This window comes from Callorhinchus milii, unplaced genomic scaffold (assembly GCF_018977255.1).
Source record: "Callorhinchus milii isolate IMCB2004 unplaced genomic scaffold, IMCB_Cmil_1.0 Scaffold8, whole genome shotgun sequence".
NCBI classification, from domain to species: Eukaryota; Metazoa; Chordata; class Chondrichthyes; order Chimaeriformes; family Callorhinchidae; genus Callorhinchus; species Callorhinchus milii.
In genome coordinates this window covers 19506583-19532613 of record NW_024704749.1, presented here as the reverse complement: position 1 = coordinate 19532613, position 26031 = coordinate 19506583, and the positions used below count along the sequence as shown (strand labels likewise).

Here is a 26031-nt window from a genome sequence, read left to right as displayed (position 1 = left end):
ATCGAAATGTGATTTTGTGGTTTGCAGGGTAACCTCCTCTCTCCACCGACCTGTCCGCTCTCTACAATCAGCGAGGACCAGTCTGCTTCATATCTCCGCCCTATCTGCCCAAGAATGGCGGGTGGGCTTTCAGCCATTCTGTCCCCACTCTCTGGAACCCCATCTCAGAGCTGGTGTCAGGGGGGAGAAGGGACTGTCCAGTGCCTTGGGACGTCTTCCTGACATGAAAGGCGCTCTATAAATGTAATTTGTTGTTGACGCTAACATCTCTTTACGCTCCCTATCCCTCTGGGCTCCCACAGCCAGCACCTGTGAATGTGTTTTGGAATGCTCTCCTGACATGAAAGGCAATCTATAACTGTAAACTGTATTGCGGCAAGGTACTAAATCCAGGTCAAGCTTGTTGTGTGAGGCCTGTGTCCAAACAGTTCTCCTTTATGCTTCTGAGCTCGTGAGAATACAAAAGTCCAGGTCCAGGCAACGAGGTTGATTTGTGGTCAACACAGGAAGAGGCTACAGGGAGGGAGGGCTTTGGTCTACACTGACCTGTCACTGAGCACCCCAGAGGCAGAGTCAGCTTCACAGTGGGCACATCCTATTTGCCAATGACAGGAGGACCTGGATTAAGCAACTGGTACTGAGTAAGCCTGGCACACGGCATGGTCTTGGACCTCGAGAAAATCAAGGTGGTTTGCATGTCACAAGCTGTCCTGTAAAGGTCCTATTACCATGCTAAAGGCAGATGTCCATTAGATAGCTGATGAACAAATTGAGGCTCTGACCACTATACTATGGGAATTCACTCCACTGATTTGCTGTGATGTCAGACCTTTCGTCATTGCCTGTCCACCATGATTTGGGTCGGACCCAAATTTCTATCCCTCACTCTGCCACTGCTCTGCACCCTGTTGGTGTATCGGAAAGGGGTTAGGTTCTCAGTCGCCTCCAGTACCCTACAAACACTTGGTCGCTGCACTTTACAGTGACAAAGTGATAATGGGCTAAAATCAAATGCGAGATTAATTCATGAGCCTGTTTGTGGCATCTTTAAAGCTGAATTTGAAAGATATAGGATACCAGTGGTTACAGTAAATTCATTTTCAAAGCAAGCCTTGAGACTTACTGCTTTGACCACACTTTTGGTTATATTATTATTATTGTTATTATTGTTATTATTATGTTATTACAGTTTCAATCACTCTGTAGATGTAGTTTCTAAATTGTTTTCAGCGATGGTGGGTCATCCAGACCAGTACAATTGTCATTATTAATATTACCAATTATTAATAATAACAACAATGTTTGCGTTCGATAGAGCGCTTTTCCAGACGTCTCAAAGCGCTTCACAGAATATACTGTAAAGTGAATTGTCCGTACATTCGTGGGCGAAACGCGGCGGCCAATTGCGCACAGCGGCGTCCCCGCAAACAGCCGTGGATTGAAAAGGACCAATTTATCATTGCTTTTTTTTTGCTTTTTTTCGGAGGGATTATGATTATTATTAGGTGTGTGGAGGAAGGAACCTTGCCCATGGTTTTTGCCCGGCCTGGGAATGGAACCCCGGTGTCTCGCTCCCTGACCGCTGAGCTACAGGACTCCCGAGTAGTTCATCAATATTAATAATGGCAAATATTATTATCTCCACATACACGGTGTGAGGTGCTCCCAAACGTCCTCCCCGCCTGCTTACGTGCAAACTGCCGCGGGGGAAGCAGGAAGACAGTCAACAGATGAGAAATAAGTGAATGGGAATGTAGTCGTTGTTACTGCCGGTTGCCTGGTAACCGCTTGTTAGTTACTACCGGTTGCCTGGTAACTGCGTGTCAGTTAGTTGCAGCGTCCCTTGGTTACAGCCCTCAGTTCCCCCCCGCCATGTGCGAAGTGAAGACTCCCACCGTCACCTTCCTGGACCCGGCAGAGCCCGAGATCAAGGAGCCGCCGCCACCCCAGAAAACCAGCAAAACCTACAGGGTCAGCGCTGAGCTGCCGGAGAGGTTCGAGCATCCCGACTGCTTCCAGGGATACAGGTACCGCGATCCAGGCATCTCCAGACACAGCGGCAAAGGGAATCAGAGCCAGGTTCTGGTGGTGGGGAGGGGAGGGGGTGGGGGGGGAGAGCGGGGGGGGGTGCAAAGGGACTGATTTGAGGGTCTATCGGAACAAGATATGAGGTTCGGGGATGGGGAGGGAGAAATCTTGTGCATGTAATCTTCCAGGTTCATCGGTCATTCGACTCATGCTCGTACGTGTGTGTGTGTGTGTGTGTGTGGTGTTGGGTATGTGTGTGGTGTGTGCGTCTGTCTGTGTGTGTGGTGTGTGTGTGGTGGTGTTGTGTGGTGTGTGTTTGTGTGTGAGAGAGAGAGATTTTGGCAGGAAAAATACCTACTGCGTTTCCCTGCAAAAGCACTTGACACTGATTGTCTGTGAAGCTTTGCTGTGCTAACAACAGCAACAACAACATTGCATTTATACAGCGCCCTTCACACTGGAAGGTCATCCCAAGGCACTGGACACTTAAGGGTTTTGCACTCGAGCTGGGGATTGGAAGGTTGGAAGGTAGGGGGAGTAGGGATGGAAGTGTGGCCGAAGGCACGGTCAAAGAGGAAGGTCTTGAGATGGGTATGAAGGAGTTGAGGGGGAGGGGGGCAGCAGGGATGAAGTTCCAGAAGGTGGGGACAACGTCTTTCATCTTGTCACATACCAACAACAACCTACAGTTATATAATGGCCTTCACAGAGCGCTGTACAGTGGCAGAGTTTACGCTAAGGTGTTACGCACATTAATGACTGAGCTTTCTAATCTTCCAGTTCTCGACCTACCAACCAGCTCTACAGGACATCTAATCAGAGCTACGGGAGCCGAGCTCCGACTGTTCATGAAATGCCGGTGAGGAGCTTTACTTTCTGGGTTTAAAGTCAGGGGAGATAAATAATAGATAATATAATATAATAATAATCCTTGCATTTAATGTATCGCCTTATCACATCTTTAAGACGCCTCAAACCGCTTCACAGAATATACTGTAGAGTGAATTGACTGTATATTTTGTGGGTGAAACGCGGCAGCATTTGTGTCCCACAAACAGTCATGGTTTGCAGTGACAAAATGATTATTTTTGGTTTTTTGAAGGATTTATTCAAAAAAAAAGGTGAGAGTGAGTGTCACACAGCTCAGGCTGAGATCTGGCCAGGCTATAGTGTTAGGGTATTTGGTGCAGAGTAGACCGTCACCTGCTCACATTCTCCACCTGTTTGTGTGGTTTGATCCTTTGCCACTTCCTGATGTTCCACAGATAATAGTAATAATAATTGATATTTAATATAGCTCCTTATTACATCGTCGAGACGTCTCAAAACGCTTCACAGGATCTACTATAAAGTGGCTTGACTGTGTATTTGTCAGTGAATTACACAGTCAAACCAAGTTTGATATGGAGATGTATATTAACTGATTATCGGCAAGAACAGGAGTTGGGGAGGAGAGAATCAGCCAAGGTTCACCCTAACCATTAACCTTCAGAGACCGTCATTACCCGGAATCTGTTGGCAACAACAACTTGCATTTATCTAGCACCCTTCACACAGAGTATTGTCTCGGGAGTAATCAGATGGTAGGAGAAAAATGTCCAGAATCCCAACGCACCCTCTGGGCTACCACAAGCCTTGGCACTTTTCAACCTGCTCTCCGGAATTAGGTAAGCAGGGTGTGTCCCTCCAGGAAGAGAGAAAGTGCGCATACCGTTCCAACAATTTATCTCTGGAATTTCCACATGTAGGTCGGATGCATTGGATTCTCAGCTTGGTTTGGAGACTCCTAAGCATGGTGATCGGTTTCCGCGTGTGTCAGTCACCCGGCTGAGCAAATCAAATGTCCAGAAGGGTTTTGGAACTTCAGCTCTGTAGCAGACAGGGTGTGTACCAGTCTTGCATTAAACCCTGAATTTGCAGATTGTGGAGGGTGAGCATTTCCCCTTTTCCCTGTCTTGAAATAGGAATCAGTCCTTTAATCACTGAGTGTAAATGAGCTGTCATTTCCAATACTTGAGGAAGCAACGAAGCAGCAAGAAAGGTTTTTCATCTCCTTTGAGCCTGTTGCACCAATTTTCTAGACTATTTCCCAACACTCTTATTTCCCAAATCTTAAGTGTGTACCAAGAGAAAAGTGCAATCTCGACACGGAGAGTGGTGAGAATGTAGTATATACCCTGCCAATAATGGTGCATCCCACAATCCCACTGCTCTCTGAGTAAAGAAATCTCGATACCACCACTAACAGATCTCACTCTAATGTTTAGATTGTGTCCCTCGTTCTGGATTCTGCATCTGCAGGAACGAATCTCCTGTCAATTCCCGTTCCTATTTAAACACCTCGATCAGATCACCTTCAACCTCCCCTGTTCAAGGGAGCGCAACCCTAGTTGGCCCATTCCTCTCCAATAACTAAGCCCTTCATTCCACATTTCGGTGTGTCAACCTGGCTCAGTGGGAGCGCTCTTGCCTCTGAGTCAGAAGGTTGTGGGTTCAAGCCCCACTTTGGGACTTGGAATCACATTGTCTAAGTTGACACTCCAATACAGTGCTGCAGGTGTGTTGTATTGTCGGAGGTGCCATCCTTCGGATGAGACATTAAACCAAGGCCCCGTCTGACTGTTCAGGTTAACATTAAAAATCCCATGGGGCTATTTGAAAAGAGGAGGGAGTTTCTCCTGGTGTCCAAACAAATCCCCCGAGTAAAATTGGTCCACTCACTCCAGGGCTGTTTATGGGACATTCCTGTGCACAAACTCGCCCACAAAATACAGTCAATCCAGTTTACAGTATGTCCTTTGAAGCGCTTTGAGACATCTCACGCTTTATATCAAATGCAAGGATTATTACTAGCTGAATCTGCAATGAACAAAACTCTGACCAGTAACATTACTTCCTTTGATTTAGATTCCATTGGCCTTTTTGACTGATTTTTGTACCTTTATTAAATAAGTCACACTTAACGTTGTTGAATTGATGTAGCGAATGATTGAGAAGTCTAATCCCTTACCTGTGGCCAAACCAGCCTTTCAGACCTCTCTCTCCACTCTTTAACCCTCGGTTCCAGACTGTGTACCACGGGCGGTCATGGAACTTCACCAAAAAAATGATGAAAACCGGAATGTATAGAGATAATGGCTTCAACATGGGCAGCGAGAAGACCTTTGTCACCGGCCTTGAGGACAAGCTGACATTCCAGGATCGACTGAACTTCCAAAAATCCTACCTCTTGTCTGGCCCACCCCACACTGAATAGGTGGAATGGCGGGGCTATGTAGATACAAACCCGCACTGTATATACCGTGTTCCCTGCCACCCCCACAAGAACACAGATGTCAATGCGGCAATAATGCTGATGCTGTTACTGCATGAGATTTTTATAAATAAACACTGGGAATTTGATGTGAAAAACAGATTCTCAGGCTTTTTTTTTAAACGCACTGATAATTGCATTTCCTCCACACTGACCCATCCTTTCTGAACCCCCCATGCTGAGGCAGGTGCGGAAACTGGAGACGAGAGTACTGTGGTTTTATGACTCTTGAGGCAAATTTTTAGGATGTTTCAAAGGGAGCTGACCTGCCTCATGCTGTCTGTGACCTGGGAGTGTGGACGGACAGTGTAGAGGGAGCTTTACTCTGTGTCTATATTGTGCTGTCGCTGACCTGAGAGTGCTGGATGATGACACTGAGCGCCTGAAATAATAGAAAATTTTGATCATTTTTATGAGCACCATTATACTAGTTAATGAAGGAGGAGGTTAAGAGAATGGTATTGATTGTGACCAAATACTGGTACTCACAGGCGTTGGGACTGGAGCACGTGACAGAGCTAGACAACAGATAGTAAGATTATCCGGAATGATTCCCATTAGAAACGAGACGTCCAGATGATGTGACCGAGGCATTCTCGATGCTGAAGGAAATTCTGCTTTACTGGGAGAATAACGCCTGATGCGGATAAATTATTCCAGCTGGTTGGTGAGTCAGTGACTGGAGGCCATCAGTTTAGGAATAGTAACCAAAATTAAAGGATGAGATTAGGGGATTTTTTTTACACACAGAGTCGTTAGGCTGCGAATACCTTGCCTGGAGTGATGGTTGAGTCAGGATCCATATTAGCTTTCAAAGGCAACTAAATACAGTAAACTCCTGATAACTCAACCCTGGCCAACTTGTGACCACCACTTAAATCATCATGCTATTAAGTTATGTACATATTGATGTGTATGAATAACTCACCATTTCAGGTACTTTGACACTGCCCTTTTCCCTCAGGAGTGACGAGTTATCGGGACATTACTATAGATCTGTAATAAGGAGTAATATGCAGATGAGACAAATAGCCTTAGTCTGTGTACGATTCTATTTGAGAAGTCAGCTGGAATATTAATTTTACAGGATGCTTGAGGGTTGGGTCAGGCTACAGAACGAGAGTGAGATGTGAGACTGGAAGATGCTGTCCATCACTGTCTCCATTGAGCACTTTGTGATGGTTCCTTTTGTTTAGTCAGCCGGGTGTCTGGCACGTGTGGAAACCCTTCACCATTTTTAAGAGTCTCCCCAGAGTGTTCCTTTATGTGAAAGGTGTTGAATAAATGCCATTTGTTGGAGGAACAAGAACCGAGAGACCATGAAAGCAAAACACAAGGTTCGTTTTTATTGTGGAAAATACAAATAGTGTTCTAAAAAAAAATACAGTAACAAAGTTCTGGAAGGGTTTTGTCTTGTGAACTGGCTCGAGATTCCTCATTTTTCGGGAGTTGAGAATATGGGATTCACAATGGAGCAGCAAGTCGACAACAAACGGACCTGAGATGCTTCCAGCCCCCTCTCGATCAGTCAGCATCACACACAGAACCTGAATTATTACAGTGCACTTTTCCCAGAGCTGTACCGACATCCTCTTAAATTATCCACCTAAGGGGCACCCGCCACTCCCCCAACCCCCACACCCCTCTCCTGCTGTAAACTGAGATTCACGCGGATGCAGTTAGCATACATAGATAAGAGACGTCAGTGGAAGGCTTAAAAAGGCTTAAATTTCAGTTCACAAGAACTGAACTGGCTCAGTGCTCAATTTCGGGGAAAGAGGGGAAGAATACGGAAGCAGAGGTTGGCTACAATTTGATCTTAGAGATTTAAGCATTTTAAACTTGTACCAACTGAATTACTCTGTGCCATCTGTCATTTGCTGCCATTAGCAGTCAAGGTATGATCTGAGCCAGAGAAGCTACTAATTAATTAAATTTTGCTGCACTAACTGTGCTCTAGGGATGTCTAGCAGCAATTAAAAGGTAATTCAGGAGACCTGCAGTTTCTTGGTCATTGTGGTTGGAGTATATTATGACACTGTCATATACTGTGCAGTACTGAGATATACTGTGCAGCATTGTGTGACACCAAACGTGCCAGGATCAGGTTAGCTGTTTAGTGATGAAAAGCCAAACTCAGCTTCCAATCCACTTCAGGTCCCCGAATGGTCTCAGGGTTTGTCACTGCAAAAATGTGGTCCTCAGGAGAAGTCATCTTCCGGCTTCTCCTGCTATCACTCTCCCCCCACATCTCCTCTCTTACGAGATACCTTACTTTCTTAAACTCAAGGAATTCAGCACCTTCAAAACTACAAGCTTACTTAATGTGTGGAGGTGGGGAAGACAGACAATAACTAGCATTCCATACAGACAGTACAAACAGGACAGTAAAGCTTAACTCTGGTTGACTAGAATAAGTCAGAAATACTGATTGACACTTAAATTAAACAGAACAAACTGCTAACTACCTAACAGACTGAGTCAGGCCCTCATTTCTCCAGTCATTCACATCGGATTGACAGCTGTCAGCAAACTATAACTTGAGAAGTCTTTGGAAGAGACTGGTGGTGATATCAGGCTGAAGCCGCACTTGTCAGTTACAGATTGGCACTCAGACCCAGACATGCCTGTCACCCACCTGGAGACCTCTCGGCACAGCCAGGTGACGCTCACACAGGCTCGGGCGCTCTGGGCCCGTGCCCGTTCACCTGGGGGTGTTGCTGGGCGCTGCTCGGAGGGACAGCCCCATTCGTCTCCATTGGCGCCGTGGGCGTGGATTCGGTCAGCGTGTCTTCGGGCGTCTCTGCTTCGTCCTCCCGCCTGCAGTAAGCCTCGTACAGTGGCAGGTCACTGCCGTCCCACAAACTGTAGCTTTTTGGAACAAAAGAAAATGCCAAAAGAGAGAAAGCTTCTCAAACGGTCACTCGGCGCAGTACACAGCGAGATACACAGACCAGGGGCCGTGTCGCCGCACACGTCAACAGTCCGACATTCCATTTACCTTATCCTCTCCCTCTGTTCCCGAAGACAGTGAACTGCGCTGAGGGACAGTCCCGTGGGAGCTCTCCACTCCCTCGCCCTAAGTGGCTGTACTTTCTGTGAGAGCCTGAGCATGTGTATGTGTCTGGGGGGGGTCGTGGGGGGGGGGGGGGGAATTTGACTGTAGGGATTTGACCGCAGGGACATCACAGCCCTAGTCCTATCCTCACTGGTCAGCCACACACACACACGGAGCTCGTGGCAGGACAACTGGATCGTGATTGAGAGTGGGAACCTGGCTGATTAAGGGATGCTGAGGCCAATTACTGTCCCTCAGCTGAGATCAGTGACAACAACTAGCATTTATATACAGTAGTGCCCTTCACGGCGGAGAGCGTCACAGCCATGGAGTCATCGACGCCGAGCAAGAGAGGAGGGGGAGGCGACCGTACGCGAGGAGGTGGGATTTTAAAGATAGAGAGAAGAGTGGGGAGAGGAATAGAGTGCCTCAACACAGACCAAGGACCACAAGGTGTATTTCACCACTGAGCCAGCAGAGATCATTGCTTACGGCAAACAGATCCAGCACACGTACAGGATCCTGGTAAGAACCAAATGGTGACAGAAAAGGAGGGAAAACATTAACAAGATAACGGTTTCCCGCATCTGAGAACACGGTTCTGGTTAATTCATAGAGAAACCCACAGAGGGATTGATAGCTTCATTGGATAGGATAATGGCATGTTAAACTAATGGGCAGAATGGCCTACTTCTGTGCTGAATGTTTATTTGCTCCAGTGGCACGGAGTTAGAGAAATAACTGAAGGTTGGTGGAGTTTGAGAGGACACAATCTCGTCATTTAAAAGGAGCTAAACAGCAACACAGACAAATAGTGAAACGATTACTTTATTTAAATGCGTTTAAAAATATTTAAGCTTTAAAACGGGGCATTAGAACGAGGAATAAAAGGACGACGGGTAAATTTTAAACGATTGCATTGGAACAAAATGAAACCGCAGCACATACATTGAACAGGGTTTAAAGTGGTCACACGGTAGAACAAATACAGTTTAAAAAAGCATTTCTGTTTGGAACAGAGACATTCACTTCGACAATTCTACTCAGAGATTATATTAGCTAAAGCTGATTGCAGCCTGTCTGTCCTCAGTCAGTGCTAAGGCTGGAGTCAGGCTGTGCCCGCAGTAAAGTGCAGCACAGTTTAGGCGCTTGAAAATCAAAGTGCGAGCTTCACTGACCAAGCGTACGCGGCATTTTTAAGGCACTTAAAACCACTGAGAAACGTGTTTATATCTTGAACCGGAGCTTTACTCAAGAATTATTTATAGTTCTGGTAACAGACATGATAACAATATCATCCCTGGTTATGCATAGACTTTAGAAAAATTATTTTGTTGAATAGTGAAGCAGCCTGGCTGCTTGAGGACGTGATTGAGAAAGGCGGCACTGATAGTGCAGTGGACAGAGTAGCAGATCTCAGAACAGCAGCTCGCTGGTTCGAATCCTAATCTGCACCGAGTTTGCTGGTCTCAGGCAGGCTGTGCACTGAGGCTAAATTGGCCCTGGACGTTCATGATTAGGTTAATCCCCATTACTAGTCTTTGTCTCTGTCACACTTGGCCAGCTATCACACAAGAGCCTGACATCCCCCAATAAAGCCCCCTGGTGTCAGGATCGTGTGTGATTGCTGGGTGAGGAGAGGTCAGCTCAGCTGTGACACTCTTTGCCAAAATTCACGTATGAACGATGACTATTTGGGTAGAGCCAACAAGACCGCAACCAGCCCAGTGAGAGGAGGCTGAAGAGTCAGGAGGGGGAAGCTAGGGAGCAGAAACTATTCGCCATTGAGGAGAATATTAGAAAATAATTGGACACTAAATTTTACAGTTTAAAAACACATATTCCCAATTCGCAGTTTACGGTGTTGATATTATAATAATATTCCTTGCATTTGATATAGCGCTTTATCGTGTGATTGAGACGTCTCAAAACACTTCAGAATATAGAGTAAAGTGAATTGACGGTATATTTTGTGGGCGAAACGTGGCAGCTAGTTGCGCACAGCAGTGTCCCACAAACAGTCATGGATTGAGGGACCAAATTATTATTTTAAAAAATGTATATTTTTGTGAAGGGGTAATTACCCCCGGAAAAGCGATCCGCCAATCAACTAACAACCAGGTTCCTACTTACTGTTAGGTAAACAGAGGCGTGTGGAGTAAGGAAACTTGCCTACGGTTTCGCCCCACCTGGGAAAGGCACCATTGGTAAATTATGGGATTCGTATACCATGGAATATGAATCTTATTTCATAATTGAGTTAGTGTTCCAGGGGATAGAGAGACTTAGTATGACAATATTTGATCTTTCAAGATGGAAAGAAATTGGGTGGGGGAAAATGGGGGAAGCCCAAAGTGGGTGGGAAATGGGGGAAATGCTGTTATTCAAAACGCTCAGCGCTTCACATTTTAGGCTTTGGAGATTTACAAAATATAAATTTTGTAAAATGGAGAAATGATTTTATAACTGTTGGAATTACATTCTGGAAAAACTAATTTCTGTGATTCGGTGAAAAAAACATACTCTCTCTCTTGTAACCTGACAATTGCCAGACAATCACCTCACTCATTCACTCGCTCCTCTCAACCTCGCTCGCGCTCTCCTCTCACACTCACAATAATTAATAAATGGTGAGACAGCGAGTACAAAACGATACAAAGTGAAGTGAAAATCACCCTCAGGAGACTGAACCATAGAGAAGAGGATGGATTCAGGTTCAATGTCCTTGAGGTGACACAGAAAATGCTGTTCCAGACATCCACTGGTGCACAAAGAGATTTGTAAGGACACTTGGGGGAGTTTATTTAAAGGCCACATCTCAATGCATAGATAGCCGAGTGAGGATCTCTCTATCTCCGGATCAAAGGCATCTTATAATCCATCACTTGCACAGGTCTGGCTGACGAGACCTTTGCACTTTTATCATCTTCAAATGGCCAGACTGATGCATCCAATAACAGTGCAAATACACACAAGAGTTATTAGGTATTGCAAATTATTTTGTAAAAAGCTTTGAAGTGGCCAAAGTTCCCTTTATTACCCTGTGTATCAAACGTATCATAAGAAAAGCTGGTTTATTAGGGGATGATGACCGAGACAGTCATTCAACAGGAAGATCCTTAAGAGAGGCCACAGGAGCCTGGGGCCTTATTAAAGATATCAAGAGAAAAATGTGTACCAGGCACCCATTACACAAACTCTCCATTAGACACAGAGAGGAACCAAGAAGCATGTCAGAGCCTATAGTTTACAAATGTGCCTAGAAATGTAGTCACTGTACTTGGCGGTGATAAGCTGCAAGGGGCTTTGAGACGTTTTGATATGATAGAAGCTATCAATAGCTGGAAAAAGTGGGTTAATAATTGTTGAAAATGGAAATGGATAAGCACTTGAGGATTTAAAACAAGGCAGGACATGGGGAAAGAGATCTGGAAAGATGATTTAGAAATACAGCAAGCAGTGGTTTAGGCTTCATGGCCGAATGGACTCCTCCTGTGCAGAAAGTGCCTGTTCCTAAATGCAAGCATTATCATTAATGGAAAAGTTTTGAATGCATTACAATAGTGCGTAGTATAGCAAAGTATTATACCGCGAGGTGCATCTGAGAACGGTACATGGCAGCATGGGGTATGGCACGTGAGGTTAGCAGAGTGCTGTGATCAGGCTGTCGGGGCAGACAGCACATCGCTAAACCCGGTGCCAGACCCCAAAGCCTGTTCTATTTGTACCTGGAGGAGTAATATTCTTCTTCCAGTTCATACAGATCGACAGCGATCTCGTCTCGCAGTGTGATCAGCTTCCGGTCGCACTCTTCTTGCAGGCTCCGCAGTTGCTGGTTCCGCTGGTTTATGGCTTCATTCACCGACGGGAAGTCGTTCAGGATCAGGAATTGCTTTAGATCTGACACAAGCTTCATGAGAGACTCCCCAGCGCGGACCTGCCAGAGCAAGGACATTTATGGAGTGTTACAGCATCAAACAGCCTGTTTGCTCCACCAAGTTTGCAATGCAGTAATCCTCGCATTTGATAAGAGCGCCTTATCACATCTTTGAGATGTCTCAAAGCGCTTCACAGAATACTTTACATTGACAGATAGTGAGGGATAAGGCAAGGGGTTCGAGGGATGGATTTCCAGAGGGGAGAGGTGGGGGGGGAAGAGAATTGGAAAAGCTCGGCCACCAATAGCTTGGGTAGGGCGGAGGACATACAACCAGCCTGTGTTAGTCAATCTAAGAGGCGAGCAAAGGAGTGGAGTAAGATGCACTCTCTCCAATGCTATTCTAGTTTTACTGTGATGAGGTACCCAAAGTTAAATGGAATACTGTCCTCCATACTCACAATGTTTGCTGCCCTCACGTGCATCTCGTAATGATCCTGTTCACACTGAGTTGCCCGGGAAACCTGAGTTTCATCTTCAATCTGCAAAACAGAGACTTCTGATCAGAGTTCATTTCTTAAATTAACGCTTTCACCCCCCCCACTCCCTGCCAATATATGGGGTGGGGAGCCCTGCATTGCCCTTTGGATGAGACGTCAAACCTAGGTCCTGCAAATCGGCCGTGATGGATATTAAAAATCCTATCTGTTCAATAAGAGAAGGGAGTTTCTCCCTGTGTCTTGGCCAACAGTCATACACATTAATTGGTCATTTAGCTCACTGCTGCTTGTGGGAGTTTGGTGAAAACATACCCGAGCTGTTTTTATGATCTCCATGAAGTTATCCAGAATAGATTTGATGTCATCCTTCAGCCTCTTGTTGTATGACTGCAGCAGTGTTTCTTTGCTCTGGGGCAGCACTCGCGGTTGTGCCATTCTCCACAGCTTTCCTGAATTGAGAGAAGCCACAAAATGAAGAAAATAATGCTTGTATTTTGCTCATTCCCAATTTTCTACCCTCTCTCGGCATCCCACAAATTAACTTTGCCCTCTCTGTGCGGTGGTGGTGGTGGGGGGGGTGGGGGTGAGTAGGGGCAGTAGCCTCTCTGTGCGCGTGTCAGTGTCCGTCCACTCTTTGGGGGAGAGTGCCTATTTTCCCAGACGGGGGAGGAATGTATATTTTGCCCACAAAATATAGTCAATTCACTTTAGTCAATTCTGTGAAGTGCTTTTCAGTATTGAGGATACGTGATGGGGGTGGGGGTCAGCACCCGCCCTGTGGGGGTGGGGGTCAGCACCCGCCCTGTGGGGGTGGGGGTCAGCACCCGCCCTGTGGGGGTGGGGGTCAGCACCCGCCCTGTGGGGGTGGGGGTCAGCACCCGCTCCGTGGGGGTGGGGGTCAGCACCCGCTCCGTGGGGGTGGGGGTCAGCACCCGCCCTGTGGGGTGGGGGTCAGCACCCGCTCTGTGGGGGAGGGGTTCAGCGCCCGCTCTGTGGGGGTGGGGGTCAGCACCTGCTCTGTGGGGGTGGGGGTCAGTGCCCACTCTGTGGGGGTGGGGGTCAGAGGCCGCTCTGTGGGGGTGGGGGTCAGTGGCCGCTCTGTGGGGGTCAGTGGCCGCTCTGTGGGGGTCAGTGGCCGCTCTGTGGGGGTCAGTGGCCGCTCCGGGCAGGGGGTGTGGGGCTCAGCAGGAAGTTAGGGGATCAGTGCCCGCTCTGCGCGAGGGGAAGGGGCAGTGCCGGTGGACTGTGCCCATTGTAAAATAACCCCTGGATGTGAATGATCCAGTTGGGGCCTCCCGGGCCGGGCCGAGCCGAGCCCCGGCCTCCCCCGCAGCCCGAGGCCGCCGGAGCCCATCCCTTACCTCGGGGGGCGCCAGCGCTCGCTCCCGCCGCCACAACCAAACCTGCTCCGCCGCTCCTCCGCTCTGATTGGCGTGGCAGGGCTCCGCCTCGCAGCACGCTGCGCCGCGATTGGCTGAAACCCACGTCAATCACGGCATCAAGTTTGGGTGCGCTGCCAGGCGGGCAGATTGGGCGGCTTCCCGCCCAATTGGGCGGGTTTTTGTGGCGCTGTGGGCGGGTGTCGCCTTAACCTATTTTTTAAAAAAAATTACCCTAATTTTTTCAATGAAATGTAACAACAACAACAACAACAAGATTCCACTTATAGAGCGCCTTTCACGTCGGGAGGACGTCCCAAGGCGCTGTAACGCTTTAAACCTTGCATTTGGCATCGCACCTTTCACATCAGGAGGAAATTCCAAAGCATCCCAAACACTTACTCATCCCTTAAATCGTTTATTCGGTACAAATGAATAATACGTTTGTCGGAAGATTCCACGGTACAGCAGTGCTAGCTTTTTACTTGCTCCTCTGAGTCTGTGAGTTGTTTGGGTTTATCCTCGGGTAAATCTGTGGGTTGGCTGCCCACAATTTCTTCACCAATAATTTCTAAGGAATTTTCCCCGACCACCCGGTTAACTCGTCTAACCAGCTCGCCTTTTGCTGCCAATATTTCTTCAATGTTCCTGAAGATATAGAATCACAAAACACAATAAATGCGTTATCCGATCCGAAAGAGGGAGTGAGTTCGAAAAGCGGCGGCATAGTGGCTGAGAGCCCAGCTACCAATGGAGGCTCGGAGTTGAGTTGGCATGAGTTTATGGAACAAAAGGAGTGGGCATGACTGGACCTGGAGGTGATTCAAGAGACGGAGCGAGGCAAGAGTGCGAAGTGATTTGAAATGCAGCACAAGAATCCTCCGATGGGAAATGGGGAATTGTTGAAGCCTGGTGAGTGTGGGGTTTACAGCAGGATGTCTGGTGGTACTCTGATTACAATAATAATTGTATTTAGTATAGCGCCTTTCACATTTGGTTGAGTTCAAACTCCTGACATGTGGCTAAGAACCCATCACCTCTGACTCAGCAGCAAGTGTCCCATCAACTATGCAAACTGAAACCCAGCTATCATTATGTCAGTTGATAATGCTCTCACCTCGGAGTCACAAGGTTATGGTCAAGCCCCACGTAGGGATTTGTAACTCACATTATCTTGGCTGATGCTGCTGTGGCTGTGCTGAATTATTGGAGGTGTTGTCCGAGGAAACAGGCGAAGGAGTTTTGAATTAATTGGATTTTTATGAATATTGGAGCCGAGAAAACTGTTGAGAAAGACATTGAAATAATCGAGATGGGAGGTGACAAATAAGGATTTCGGCTGTGCTATGTATGACACTGTAGTTGTAACTAGAACACCATCTCACGGTCAAATATCCCACCAGTACCCTGTTTCTGGGCTCAAATATAAAGAATGGTTCTTTGGTTGAGATCTTGGACGGCAGACATACACTTACCCCCCCACCCCCAATCCCTCCTTGAAATGTACCCCATTATACAAAAGAAAAGAACTTACTTTTTCCCCTCAAGGTCTGCAAACCATCGTAAATTATCTGCTATGATGTGGTGATTGTCACATCCTGGACATTTTACAATAACTACTCCGTTGTGATAAGCCAATTTTGAGATGTTTTTTGTAGATCTTGTATTGCAAACCTGAAACAAATAAAATACTTGTATGTTCAGTAATCTCCAAATGAACAGTGTGCCCTGTTTTCCAAGCTTTTCCTTTTATGGAAATCAGAATCAGAAGGTAATGGTCCACAATGGGACTTTGAATACATAACTACCACCTTTTATAATAAAACCCTGTAAAGCGCTTTGAGACAGCTTGATGACGTGATACCGCGTTCTATCAAATGCAAGGATTATTATTATTATACTGTACTTTGGGGACAGTCAATATGGCAAAACATGGTACTAATCTATGATATTGATGTCCCACACACTGCGCGGAATCCCAAATTCATCTGTTTTTTTTGACCAGCAACTCCCTTCCCTTTTCAAATCGTCCTCCCTTTTAATAGTACCATCTACAGTACTAAGATCTTCGGCGCTATACAAATGTCATTTGGTTGTTGTTAACCGTCAGTGGGAACCGCCGAGGAGGACAGACTAGAGCTGGATTCAGGGTCTCAACCCAGAAAGTTCTCGCCCGTTGTTTCCCGATTAAGCGCAAGAACCTATTGAGGGAATATTGGAGTTTCCAAGCAATAGGGTTGGTCTCAACCTCAACCACTTTGGTGACAGGGATCCATTTCTGCTTCTATGGGCACAGGCGCTCTCCCCGCCCCTCCTCCCCACCCTCTGGGCTGTGGACAGACAGGTCCTCTCCCCCACCCCCTGGGGGCAGATAGACAGACCCTCTCCCCCACCCTCAGGGGGGGGGGCGGCAGACAGACACACAGACCCCCTTCCTCACCCCCAGGGGGACACACAGACCCCCTCTCCCCACCCTCGGGGGGGGGGGGGGGGGGGGCAGACAGACAGACAGACCCCCTCTCCCCACCCTCAGGGGGGGGCAGACAGACACACAGACCCCCTCTCCCCACCCTCGGGGGGGGGGGGGGGGCAGACAGACAGACAGACGACAGACCCCCTCTCCCCACCCTCGGGGGGGGGGGGGGGGGGGGGCAGACAGACAGACCTCCCCACCTTGCAGGTGTAGGACAGCTGGTAGTGGGTTGGGGGCGTCTCTGCCAGCGGCGCCGCGGCCCGCAGGGTCCGGCCGGGAGTGAAGCCTCGAACCGCGGGGCATGAGCAGCAGGAGGCGGAGAGGAGCCCGGGCCCCTGCCTCCTGAAGCCGCCGCCGCCGAGCCCCAAGGCAGGCCGGAGGCTGACAAGGCGGCGGAGACCGCGGCTCAGGCTCATGGCGGGGCCTCGGCCTGGTTCCTATGGAAACCACGAGGTGGCCAGAAATTATAATACGTTTGTAGCCCAAAGTCAGCCCAACACTAGCCCAAAAGTAGCCCAACAGTCTGCGTCGCCGCAACGGGTGTCGTAGTCTTGCGAGAGTTTCTGCCGATGCCGCAGAGTGGGCGGTTTCACGCCCAATGGTGCGGGTTTGCGTGTGAAAAAACCGTCTTTGGGCGGGTGCTTAATTGTCAATTTAAACCCGCAACCCCCCCCTCACCCCCACACTCCCTTTCCCCTTCGCTTTGAAAACCCTTTTCTTGCACTGTTTCACGAAGCACAAAGAACTAAATCGCCCACTCCCTATCGTATCGGGGCTACTTTTGGGCTACAAACGGATTTGAATCTCTGGCAAATCCCCGGGCAGCTGCGGGGGGCCTTGCTGCTCAGTACCCAGCATGCCCCGCGCCCTGTCCGTTGGCGGTTAGATCCCCGGCGCGAGGAGGAGGAGGAGGAAAGAAGGTGCCGCCGATGGCCGCCGACGATCCGCCTCCATCCTCCCCCCCGGGGACTCGCCGCACTCACGCGTGGAGGCCGAAACTCCCCGCAGGGACCTCGGCGATGAGGGAAGCGGCCCCGAAGCTGCTGATTCCCGGGTAAAATGTGGCTCCCCATTACCCTCATAAGAGGGGGTGGGGGGGGGTGGGGTCGCTGAGACAACTCGTGGCCGAAAAGCGAGGGGTCGGGGTGGGGGGAGGAGGAGAAATTAGGGGCTCGTCTTCGGGGACGACCCGCGTTCCCTAAGGGGAAGGCATTCGGTTTAGGAGAGGTCAACCGGGGTGGGTGGGGGGGGGGATATCAAGATGACCTGAGGGTTAGATTTAGGGGCTAAGGCAGAAAGGTTTGGGGGTCTCAATGAGGGGATATGGGGGAAGTCGTTATTGAGTAATACGAGTAACAATTCCCCCCCCAAAAAAATTTTTTTTTCTTGTCTTCAGGTGAACGGCCAGAAGGGACGAGCAAATGCGGCTATAAAACAGCAGGAGGTTCGAGAGTTTTGTGAACCTCTTCTTTGGGAGAAGAGACCTCAGCCCTCTTGACGAGCGCGAGGTCAGTTCGCGTGCAGAGCGCGGCCCGGCGAGTCCAGGCGGCGGCGGTTACAGCTCGGGGCACTGAGCCTGTCCCGCGTCACCCATCTCGCGCTGCTCGTGGCATCCAGCCTGCCCCCCCGACCAGCGTTCCTCCCTCAGCCGCTCCCCCCAACCCAGATGAAGCGAGGAGCGTGCACACGCTGCAGATGATGTGAAACCAATATTTGCTGTCTGATCCTGAAACAGATGACAAACCACCAAGATCGCTGATGCAGCTCTCCCCGCACTTCCTCCCACCCCGCGCTCTGTGTTTGCCGTTCAGTGACGCCCTTTGTGTCTTTTTTAGCTGCCCAGAAACCAGTCCACAAGTCACTATCTGAGACTTAAGTGGTTATCCTTTCGGTTGCTACCGCGTCAAAATGTCTCAAAAGTGTTTCACAGCAATTACTGTTGTGTAATAACTACTTGTAGGTAAATGTGGCAGCCAATTTCCACACAGCAATCAATATTCCAGGTTATAATGAAACTTTTGCAGGTTTGTAAAAGTGTTGCATCTGAGCCCAGTCTGTCCTCAGCTGATGGCCACATGTGGGAGCTGGAGCCCTTGCTGCTTTTTCCTGTCCCTAACCCCTGATCGCTGCCATCACCAGCACCTCATCTCAATGGAAATCACTCCCAATGCCGCCCACGCAGAAGTTTAAAAACAAATCTATAGTTCCCTGGAGATTTTGCCAGTCAAGGCTGGCGTTTTGATGAAGTGCATGTCAATTGTTCTTACTCCTAAGCACAAAAACTGCCATTAACTAAGTAACTGATCCAAAAAAACCTCAGCACTGCACCTCACTGTAGTCCTCGTCAGCTCTCTGACCCTAACTATCGAGTTGAATACGTGTTGCACTCGGTAACTGTGTTTGGTTCAGGTGTCTCAAGCTGCTGATGGTCTGTTCTGTCGCTGTGCTAAAGTCTCATTTTCACTTGTCCATAGGTGTGAACATGGTTAGTCCTTGATGAAGAGCAAGACAAGCCAGCTGTGGTTCAACACACCCATGTTGAGGTACAGAACTGCAGTTGTGTGAACCTGTGGCCCCTACACAGTGGGGTAAAGTGAAGGGCTGCTTAGCAGTTCTGGGAGCCAGTATATTGTGGGGAGGTAAATAGGAAGTGTCTTGTGAGTGACTGAGGTTGGTAAATACTTATCCAAGCCAGGGTTTAACTGCATTGCTGTGAGTTCCTTTCACAATCATCCCTGATATGGCACTTTATAACATGATCAATGTCTTCATAGGATATACTGTGAAGTGATGTGGCTGTGTGTGCTCTGGATGAAAGCGGCAGCTATTTTGCACATAGTATAATCCCCCAAACAACCATGGAGTGAGTGACCGTGTTGCAATGATGATGTTGAATTTCTTCAACTGAAGCTTAAAGTGTGGAACAAACAATCCGAGTAACACTCGGAAGCCACACAGCAGCCTGGGCTGACTGGTCAGCTGGATATCTGACATGTGGAACCCCCCACCCCGCAGTCCTCAGTTCAAACCCCTTCAGGTTGAAATTAAAGACTAAATTAATAAAAGCCACATTAACTGTGATAACATTTAAAATACATTTTTAAAAATAATATTTCAAGACTACATTCAATAGCCTGAGGTCAATTATATACACCTGCGCCATCGGGGGGTACCAGTAACTCAAGACAACAACAACAACAAAATTACATTTATGGAGCGCCCTTCACATTGGGAGGATGTCCTAAAGCGCTGAACAGTTAGGTGTCGGGGCCCGAGCATGGGGGAGGGGTGGTGTAGGGGTGAGGGAAGGCAGAGAGGTGGGAGGGAGACCAAAGGCACAGTTGAAGAGAAGGGTCTTGAGATCGGCCTTGAAGGAGGCAAGGGAGGAAGTGAGGCGAAGGGACTGTGGGATAGAGTTCCAGAGTGTGGGGGCAGAGAGGCTGAAAGCCAGGCCACCGTGTTTAATTACCAACTGAAACATAAAGGCCTAACCATAAATCACTGCTCTGCTTTCCCTGCTGTTATAAATAAAATTCTACATTAAAATGACAACTTATTCTTCACCTGGTGTGAGACTGAGTGTTGTGTTGTTGAGTGAACAGAGCTGTCATTGGCACCGCTTTGCAGCTCATAACAATATTGCCTCAGACTGACCTGCTCCGATTAGGATCAGGAGGTATCCAAGCAGCTCACTGCAGTATTGATGGATGGCAACTGCCCTGGGAGCTGCTGCGTGGATTGGGTTTATATTGTCAACATTTAAATTGAATAAACTTGGCCTGCGTTGCAACCACCATTGATAAGCTTAACCTAAACCCCTCTGGCTCTGTTTAAACAGAGCAGCTTCACAACGGCTGAATTCCCCACAGTGTACCAATACAAGTCTAGCAGGAATGGGTTTATTTCAATAATTGCAGCTATCAATCACACTGGTATAACATGGTTCTTGAATCTTGAGAAATTCTCTCCACTGATGCAAGGTCACCTCTGCTCTGTGAATCTGGCGATGCAATCACTGAGTGCAGCTCTAGACAGGTATTCTCTGTATAAACTTTCGGAACCACAGGTAGGAGGTGGTTGCACAAAGCCCGTACCTGGGAAATGATAAATTAATGGAAGAATCACATCGAGTTCAATTCTAGCAGCTGATGAGTGGCAACAGCCAGTGTAATGAACTCACCAGGTTATGACATACTGCATGTGTTCATTTCTTAACGTCACTCGAGTCTGGCCGCCAATCGGGCCTCCAGGGACTGTACTGCCTGCGAGAAAGAGCACAAGAGCTGGTTCAAAGGGAATACTAGAATTTGCTCAAGAACAAAGATGAGTTTGAACATGTTTACCATGTACAGGGTGTCCACACGTTCCTGTTACTCCCCCTTCTGACAATTTTTATTTTCTGCTGCAGATGAGTCGAGTGTAACAATGTCTGATACCAGTAACTTCCTCGTCACTCACTCCATCCGTGTTACGGAAGATGTGGCACCGAACATGGTGATGGATCATTATCTTCCATGAAAATGACGGCGCTCACACTCACACACACTGATCCTCTGGATGTCTAAATAGTGAAACTCTTTTACTGAATACAATTAAATACTTCTAAATACAATTATCATTCTTCCACATGTTTCAGTTGTTGATCAGCGCACTGTAGAAAAACATGTGGGGGGTTGGTAACAGGACTTTGTGAACACCCTGTAGAATGCAAATGGGTCTGAGCTGCCATGTGCAGGTTTGTTCTGATTGAGACCTCCTGTGCTGAAACATTGCAGGGACTGCAATAAGTGTTCCATAAAATCGTAGCAATGGTGCTGTTTGTCATGTGAGGGAGTCACTTACTGGCGTCTGCATCGATCAGGATTGGTTCAGTCCCTGCTACCCGGGCCATGGCCTCCAGATCCCGGTAATGCCAATGGTTATTCTCAGGGTTGTTCTGGGGAACAAAAGGTTTGCGTGTCTCAGACAGACGCACCACGCCAACCAGTTCCACCTCCTCAGTGATCTGAGGAGAGAGATAGAGAAGAGTCTGTCTTCAGAGGGGCAGCCCACCAGAGCATGTACTGTGCAATCAATACAGAAACTGCCTTTCGCCTCACTATGTCAGTCAAATAACACTGGGAATGTGCTTTTCACTCCCTCTACACTGTCCTATCAACGCAGCTTGACCACAGTATAGGTTATATAGTGAGTAAGGCTACCTCGACACCGTCCATCCGTCATCAACAGCACAGGATAAATACAGAGCAACACTGCACTGGATGTTTAATTGAGAGGACAGAGCAGAAAGATTTATTCTATACATCTAGTTATAATTTATAAAATCTGCTTGCCATCCCTTTAAAATGGCTCAAAACACAAACATACTTTGCATTACTTGTCCAGCCCCACACTGCCAGGAATCGCTCTTAGCAAAGAAAAGCCCTTTAAAGGCTTGGGGTTCAAACCCAGTCTCACTTCCGCTCACCTGTCCCTGCAATCGGGTTTCAGGGTGCATCTTTCTCTTTGGTACAAAGCCACGGTTCACGAGAATTCGTACCCTAAACCCAGAAAAAAAAAAGCATTTTAGAGGCAAAACCAAGGTGGTGAAAAAAGGAGCTTGATGTTTCAACTTTAATCACAATGTCACTCAAATTTCTCTTAAATACAGTAAATATACCCAAGATGTGGGCAGGAAGATAGTGGCAATGCTCACACATTTCACGCTGGGCTGAGATGCTCACCATCCAGAATGCTTGGAGGGAATTTCTGTTACCAGCCATCCACCAAGTAAGACTTCAACCTGCACTTGTTGGATGTCAAATGACCAAATAATAATCTCCGGAATTAGATAAGCAGGCTACGTCCCTTGGGGAGATTGCATGTTCCTTTCTAGACACAGGAACATTTTTATTGTCAGTGGCATTTCATATGTTGAAATTTGTCTGGTTAGGATATTTTTGGGCATGGTGATGAGTTCCCGCATGTGTCAGGCACCCAGTTGAGCAAAACAAAACATTTTGCGGCCAACGTATATGGGAGAGGATTAAAGGCTAACCACAAAAGTACATTCATTCAGTTGGTGAAGGGAGTGGAACTAGGCCATGCAAACTCGATTCTGGATTCAGTGTGTATGTTGGGACAGGAATAGAGGCTGAGAGCATCCATCACAGCCAGTGGGGTGGGCAGGGCCTGGCTGCTGGTGGGGGTGGGGGGGGGGGGGGTTTAGGTGGGGTCCGGCTGGTTTCCCACTTACCCCAGATCTGTGCAGTGGAAAGGGGTCACAACATTGGCCCCGCTCCCCCCGCTGGAGGTCAGCCTCCCCGCTTCTCTGGCCTCTTTCTCTGGATCGACGCGTGACCGGGGCAGGATGTACAGCTCCTTGGAATGATCGAAGGTTCCCCGCACTGTGACCCGCCGGTACTCCAGCTCCTTCAGCTCCGCTTGCCTGCGTTACCATGGAAATGGACATGTCAAATAGCTCCCAGAACTGAGGTTCAAGATTAAAATGAAAGAGTCTCAAATGGTCTTCAAGTTTAACAGCAAACTCTGGCTAAAGAGCAGGAGGTGTACTCGGCTCCCAGGCTCTGTAACCTGTCACTCGGGACCTGCACCAAGTCACTCGGCTCCCAGGCTGTATCGTTCCTGTCCGACAACCGGCCACAAGATGGCTGCAGGATGTTCTTGTTTCCTCTTGGATCTGTGATCTGACTGCCCCTCGCTCTCAGTGGGACTGCATGTTACTGTCTCCCTGTCCTTAACACCCACACACATCTTTTAAACTAGCTTCTGAGTAAATGTGGCAGCTCTGCGCTCAGCACAACCTACTCCAGGGGCAGCGGCAGGGGCTCAGTGTTGCACCTCTCTTGCAGCTCTGCGATAAGCTGCAGTTTCCATTTCCTCCGTTGCACCTAAAACAAAACACATAAGGAGCATCAGATACCCCTGTCCAGCACTGCTTATAAAGCATCAACCTCTCCCATCCCCACTGCCACACAGCCCCAATACAGCATCGACTCCCTGCCCCGAAAACCAGCTTCAGCCCCAATGCTGCATCAATCTCTTCCCCCCACCCCCAACTATACAGCATCAATTCCAACTCCAAACAGCTTCCGTTCCCAGGCACCACCTATACAACCTCAATCATCCCCAGCCAGTCTCCCGTACAGCATTAATTCCCTCTCCTCCCCCAAAAGGCCCAACCTCCTGCTACAGCCTAGACGCAGTTAAGCGGGGTTCTGGAGGCTGAGATCAAGTGGCTGAAGGGCCTTCTTAATCCGATCCTGTCATGAGACCTTGTAAACATACCTGCCAAGTTCCGAGGCCAAATGCAGAGACTGGGATGAATAACAGTAGCCACTTCAGGAGAGAGTCTTCGCTGCCCTCTGCAGCCACCGCCGCAGAGCCACGTGTCTGCTGTACTTTCCCCAAGAGCCCTAGGGAACAGCACATGTCGGCACCATTTTAGGATCTCGTAAATACATAGGGGTCTCCTGTAACATGGAGTTCAGAGCTGTTCAGACTGTTCAACTGATAAGTCTCCCTATGTGAGCCACAATCATCACGAACCCCATGGGCTTGTGTCTGAAAGGTGTCCTGAAGATCAGGACACATATACACTGATGGTGTCAGTTGGCTCAACAACTTATTTATATAGCACCCTACACGCGGGGCAGCATCTCTATGCGCTTGAATTCCAGGGGTCAGAAAGCTGCAGATCACAGTCCAGACAGACCCTCAAGAGACTTTAAATCAAGGTCCTCTCTTTCTGTTCAGGTTGATATTAATATCTTATTGGAAAAGAGATGGGAGTTTCTCCTCCTGTCCTGATCAACAATCCTCCAATAACTGATCAATCACCTATTGGTTATTGCTGTGCTTTGCATAAATTGTACATAAAAGATATACATATGATTAATCAACATCTTATTAATTTAATAGTATTTCATTGCAATATTAATAAAACTAATAACATTATTGGTACTCTAATGAAGGATGTGAATAAAGGAAACAATCTTGAATTTAAATGGAAAAATAATGACTTGGGACTGTGTACATATTTGATTTGTGTAAGGAGCTTCTGCTAAATCTCCCAGTTACACTTCTCTCTGTGGTGCAGGCTATTGCTGCAAACAGCGACACTTTTATTCATTGGCACTCGTGGTTACAGAGGCTGCAACATCAAATAGATTTGTTCAAAAGGGAACTAGATAAACCTGAGCAATAAAATCAAGCATATAGGTGGAGAGATGGAAAGTGGGATTAGTAAAACCAAAGGACGATTTAGATAAAACAGACAGTCGTGTTGTCTGTTATCCACCCTCTTGTGCAGAACATTTCTAATTTCTCACCGTTACACTTCTTTGGGAGAAAGACGTTAAGCTGCCGTCCAATGACGATGCGGTGACAAAGACACAGTCTCTGGAAGAAAGAAACAGGAAAGAGGAGATGAAGGTCAGTTAGGATGGATAATGCCCTGACTGTTGGCTCACTCGGCTCCTGCTAACCCTGCAAGCCAATGCCCTAATGGGTATGGTAGTCTTAGCTGAACAAGCAGCGGGAAAGCATGCGAGACAGCTATATCAATGGCACGCTATGCTGTTTTAGCTGGTTAGACTCCAGCAGTTACCCCAACGCACACTCTGGGATCTCCAAACATTGGCTCTTGCCAACCTGGACCTAATAGTTTCCGCAATTAGCTGAGCCGAATCTGTCCCTCCAAGGAGAGAGTGCGCATTTCCAGTCCCACGTGGGATAACGTGGAATTTTCACCTTGATTTGGAGACTCTTAAGCACGGTGATGGGTTTCCGCGCGTGTCGGACAGCCCCGCTGATCCCCCCACCAAACAACACACAGCCTGCTCTGCTCCGTCGGTTTATTGTAATTGTAATAACAATCCCTGCCTTTCGGGTCAGGAAGACGTCTCAAAAGCGTGTCACGGGATTTACTGTGAAGTGTAGTGACTGTGCGTTCCGTGGTTGAACCCGGCGGCCCGCGAGCGCACAGCAATGTCTGACAAACAGCTACGAAGCGATTGACCAATTTTATTCGGAGGATTGTCAGCCCCCACTGGAGAGAGAAACTGCCTCCTCTTTTCAGTGTGGTGGTGGGGGGGGAGGGCCTGACCCGATGGGATGGTGGATTTAATGACTAATTAAACTTTAACCCCCTTTTCTTTCCTTTATTGAAGCCCCGTCGCTTTACTCGGCTGTTACTCACTCGGGCTCCGGTGAGCAGCTTTAAGCTCGAAGCGCTTAACATTTCCGAGCAACACTTTTTTTGAGGCCTCTTATTTACGTCGGTGCCCCTCTCCTCCCGGCGGACAGGAAACAAGGCAACACCTTCCGGTGCTCCAGCAACATCCGGACCCGTAGCGCGGCGGCCATCTTTGTAAAGGTGCCTATTGCCCAGAGCTGGGGGGGG

The 26031-nt window shown here is 48.1% G+C and overlaps 4 protein-coding genes, 1 long non-coding RNA gene and 2 other non-coding genes across 12 annotated transcripts; 4 read left to right on the top strand and 3 right to left on the bottom strand.

Annotated features, from left to right (window-relative positions):
• The first annotated feature begins 1796 nt into the window (after positions 1-1796).
• Positions 1797-5430, top strand: cunh9orf116 (chromosome unknown C9orf116 homolog). Its single transcript, XM_007902872.2, has 3 exons — positions 1797-2027; positions 2809-2887; positions 5096-5430. Exons 1-3 carry the CDS (start codon positions 1873-1875, stop codon positions 5282-5284), a joined length of 423 nt encoding a protein of 140 aa, XP_007901063.1. The 5' UTR covers positions 1797-1872; the 3' UTR covers positions 5285-5430.
• A 1233-nt stretch (positions 5431-6663) lies between these two features.
• med22 (mediator complex subunit 22) lies at positions 6664-14203 on the bottom strand. 3 transcript variants are annotated; one of them, XM_007902874.2, is made up of 5 exons: positions 14180-14203; positions 13089-13225; positions 12738-12818; positions 12128-12336; positions 6664-8212 (listed from the first exon to the last, which is right to left on the bottom strand). In XM_007902874.2, the coding sequence occupies exons 2-5, from the start codon at positions 13209-13211 to the stop codon at positions 8011-8013; spliced, it is 615 nt and encodes a 204-aa protein (XP_007901065.1). In that variant the 5' UTR covers positions 13212-13225; positions 14180-14203; the 3' UTR covers positions 6664-8010. The 3 variants fall into 3 exon arrangements, with proteins under 3 accessions (XP_007901065.1, XP_007901064.1, XP_007901067.1); XM_007902873.2 differs by having other exon boundaries at positions 14138-14195; XM_007902876.2 differs by lacking the exon at positions 6664-8212 and having other exon boundaries at positions 10551-12336; positions 14138-14195.
• A 354-nt stretch (positions 14204-14557) lies between these two features.
• On the bottom strand, positions 14558-17138 carry dnlz (DNL-type zinc finger). 2 transcript variants are annotated; one of them, XM_042337620.1, is made up of 4 exons: positions 16829-17138; positions 15690-15829; positions 15324-15438; positions 14739-14803 (listed from the first exon to the last, which is right to left on the bottom strand). In XM_042337620.1, exons 1-4 carry the CDS (start codon positions 17042-17044, stop codon positions 14795-14797), a joined length of 480 nt encoding a protein of 159 aa, XP_042193554.1. In that variant the 5' UTR covers positions 17045-17138; the 3' UTR covers positions 14739-14794. The 2 variants fall into 2 exon arrangements, with proteins under 2 accessions (XP_042193553.1, XP_042193554.1); XM_042337619.1 differs by lacking the exon at positions 15324-15438 and having other exon boundaries at positions 14558-14803; positions 16829-17118.
• Positions 17139-17562: 424 nt separating this feature from the next.
• LOC103184709 lies at positions 17563-21189 on the top strand. Of its 2 annotated transcripts, XR_006085251.1 has the most exons (4): positions 17563-17682; positions 18025-18136; positions 19103-19171; positions 21037-21189. It is a non-coding gene; the product is annotated as an uncharacterized LOC103184709 (long non-coding RNA). The 2 variants fall into 2 exon arrangements; XR_488551.2 differs by lacking the exon at positions 21037-21189 and having other exon boundaries at positions 17564-17682; positions 19103-19444.
• On the top strand, positions 18319-18391 carry LOC121849606. Its single transcript, XR_006085280.1, has one exon. It is a non-coding gene; the product is annotated as a small nucleolar RNA SNORD24 (small nucleolar RNA).
• On the top strand, positions 19505-19582 carry LOC121849614. The gene has a single exon (XR_006085286.1). It is a non-coding gene; the product is annotated as a small nucleolar RNA SNORD36 (small nucleolar RNA).
• Positions 20512-25942, bottom strand: surf1 (surfeit 1). Of its 2 annotated transcripts, none has more exons than XM_042337142.1 (9): positions 25828-25929; positions 24959-25028; positions 23916-24043; positions 23469-23518; positions 22864-23055; positions 22096-22168; positions 21471-21633; positions 20809-20890; positions 20512-20722 (listed from the first exon to the last, which is right to left on the bottom strand). In XM_042337142.1, the coding sequence occupies exons 1-9, from the start codon at positions 25867-25869 to the stop codon at positions 20656-20658; spliced, it is 867 nt and encodes a 288-aa protein (XP_042193076.1). In that variant the 5' UTR covers positions 25870-25929; the 3' UTR covers positions 20512-20655.
• Between the last annotated feature and the right edge of the window lie 89 nt (positions 25943-26031).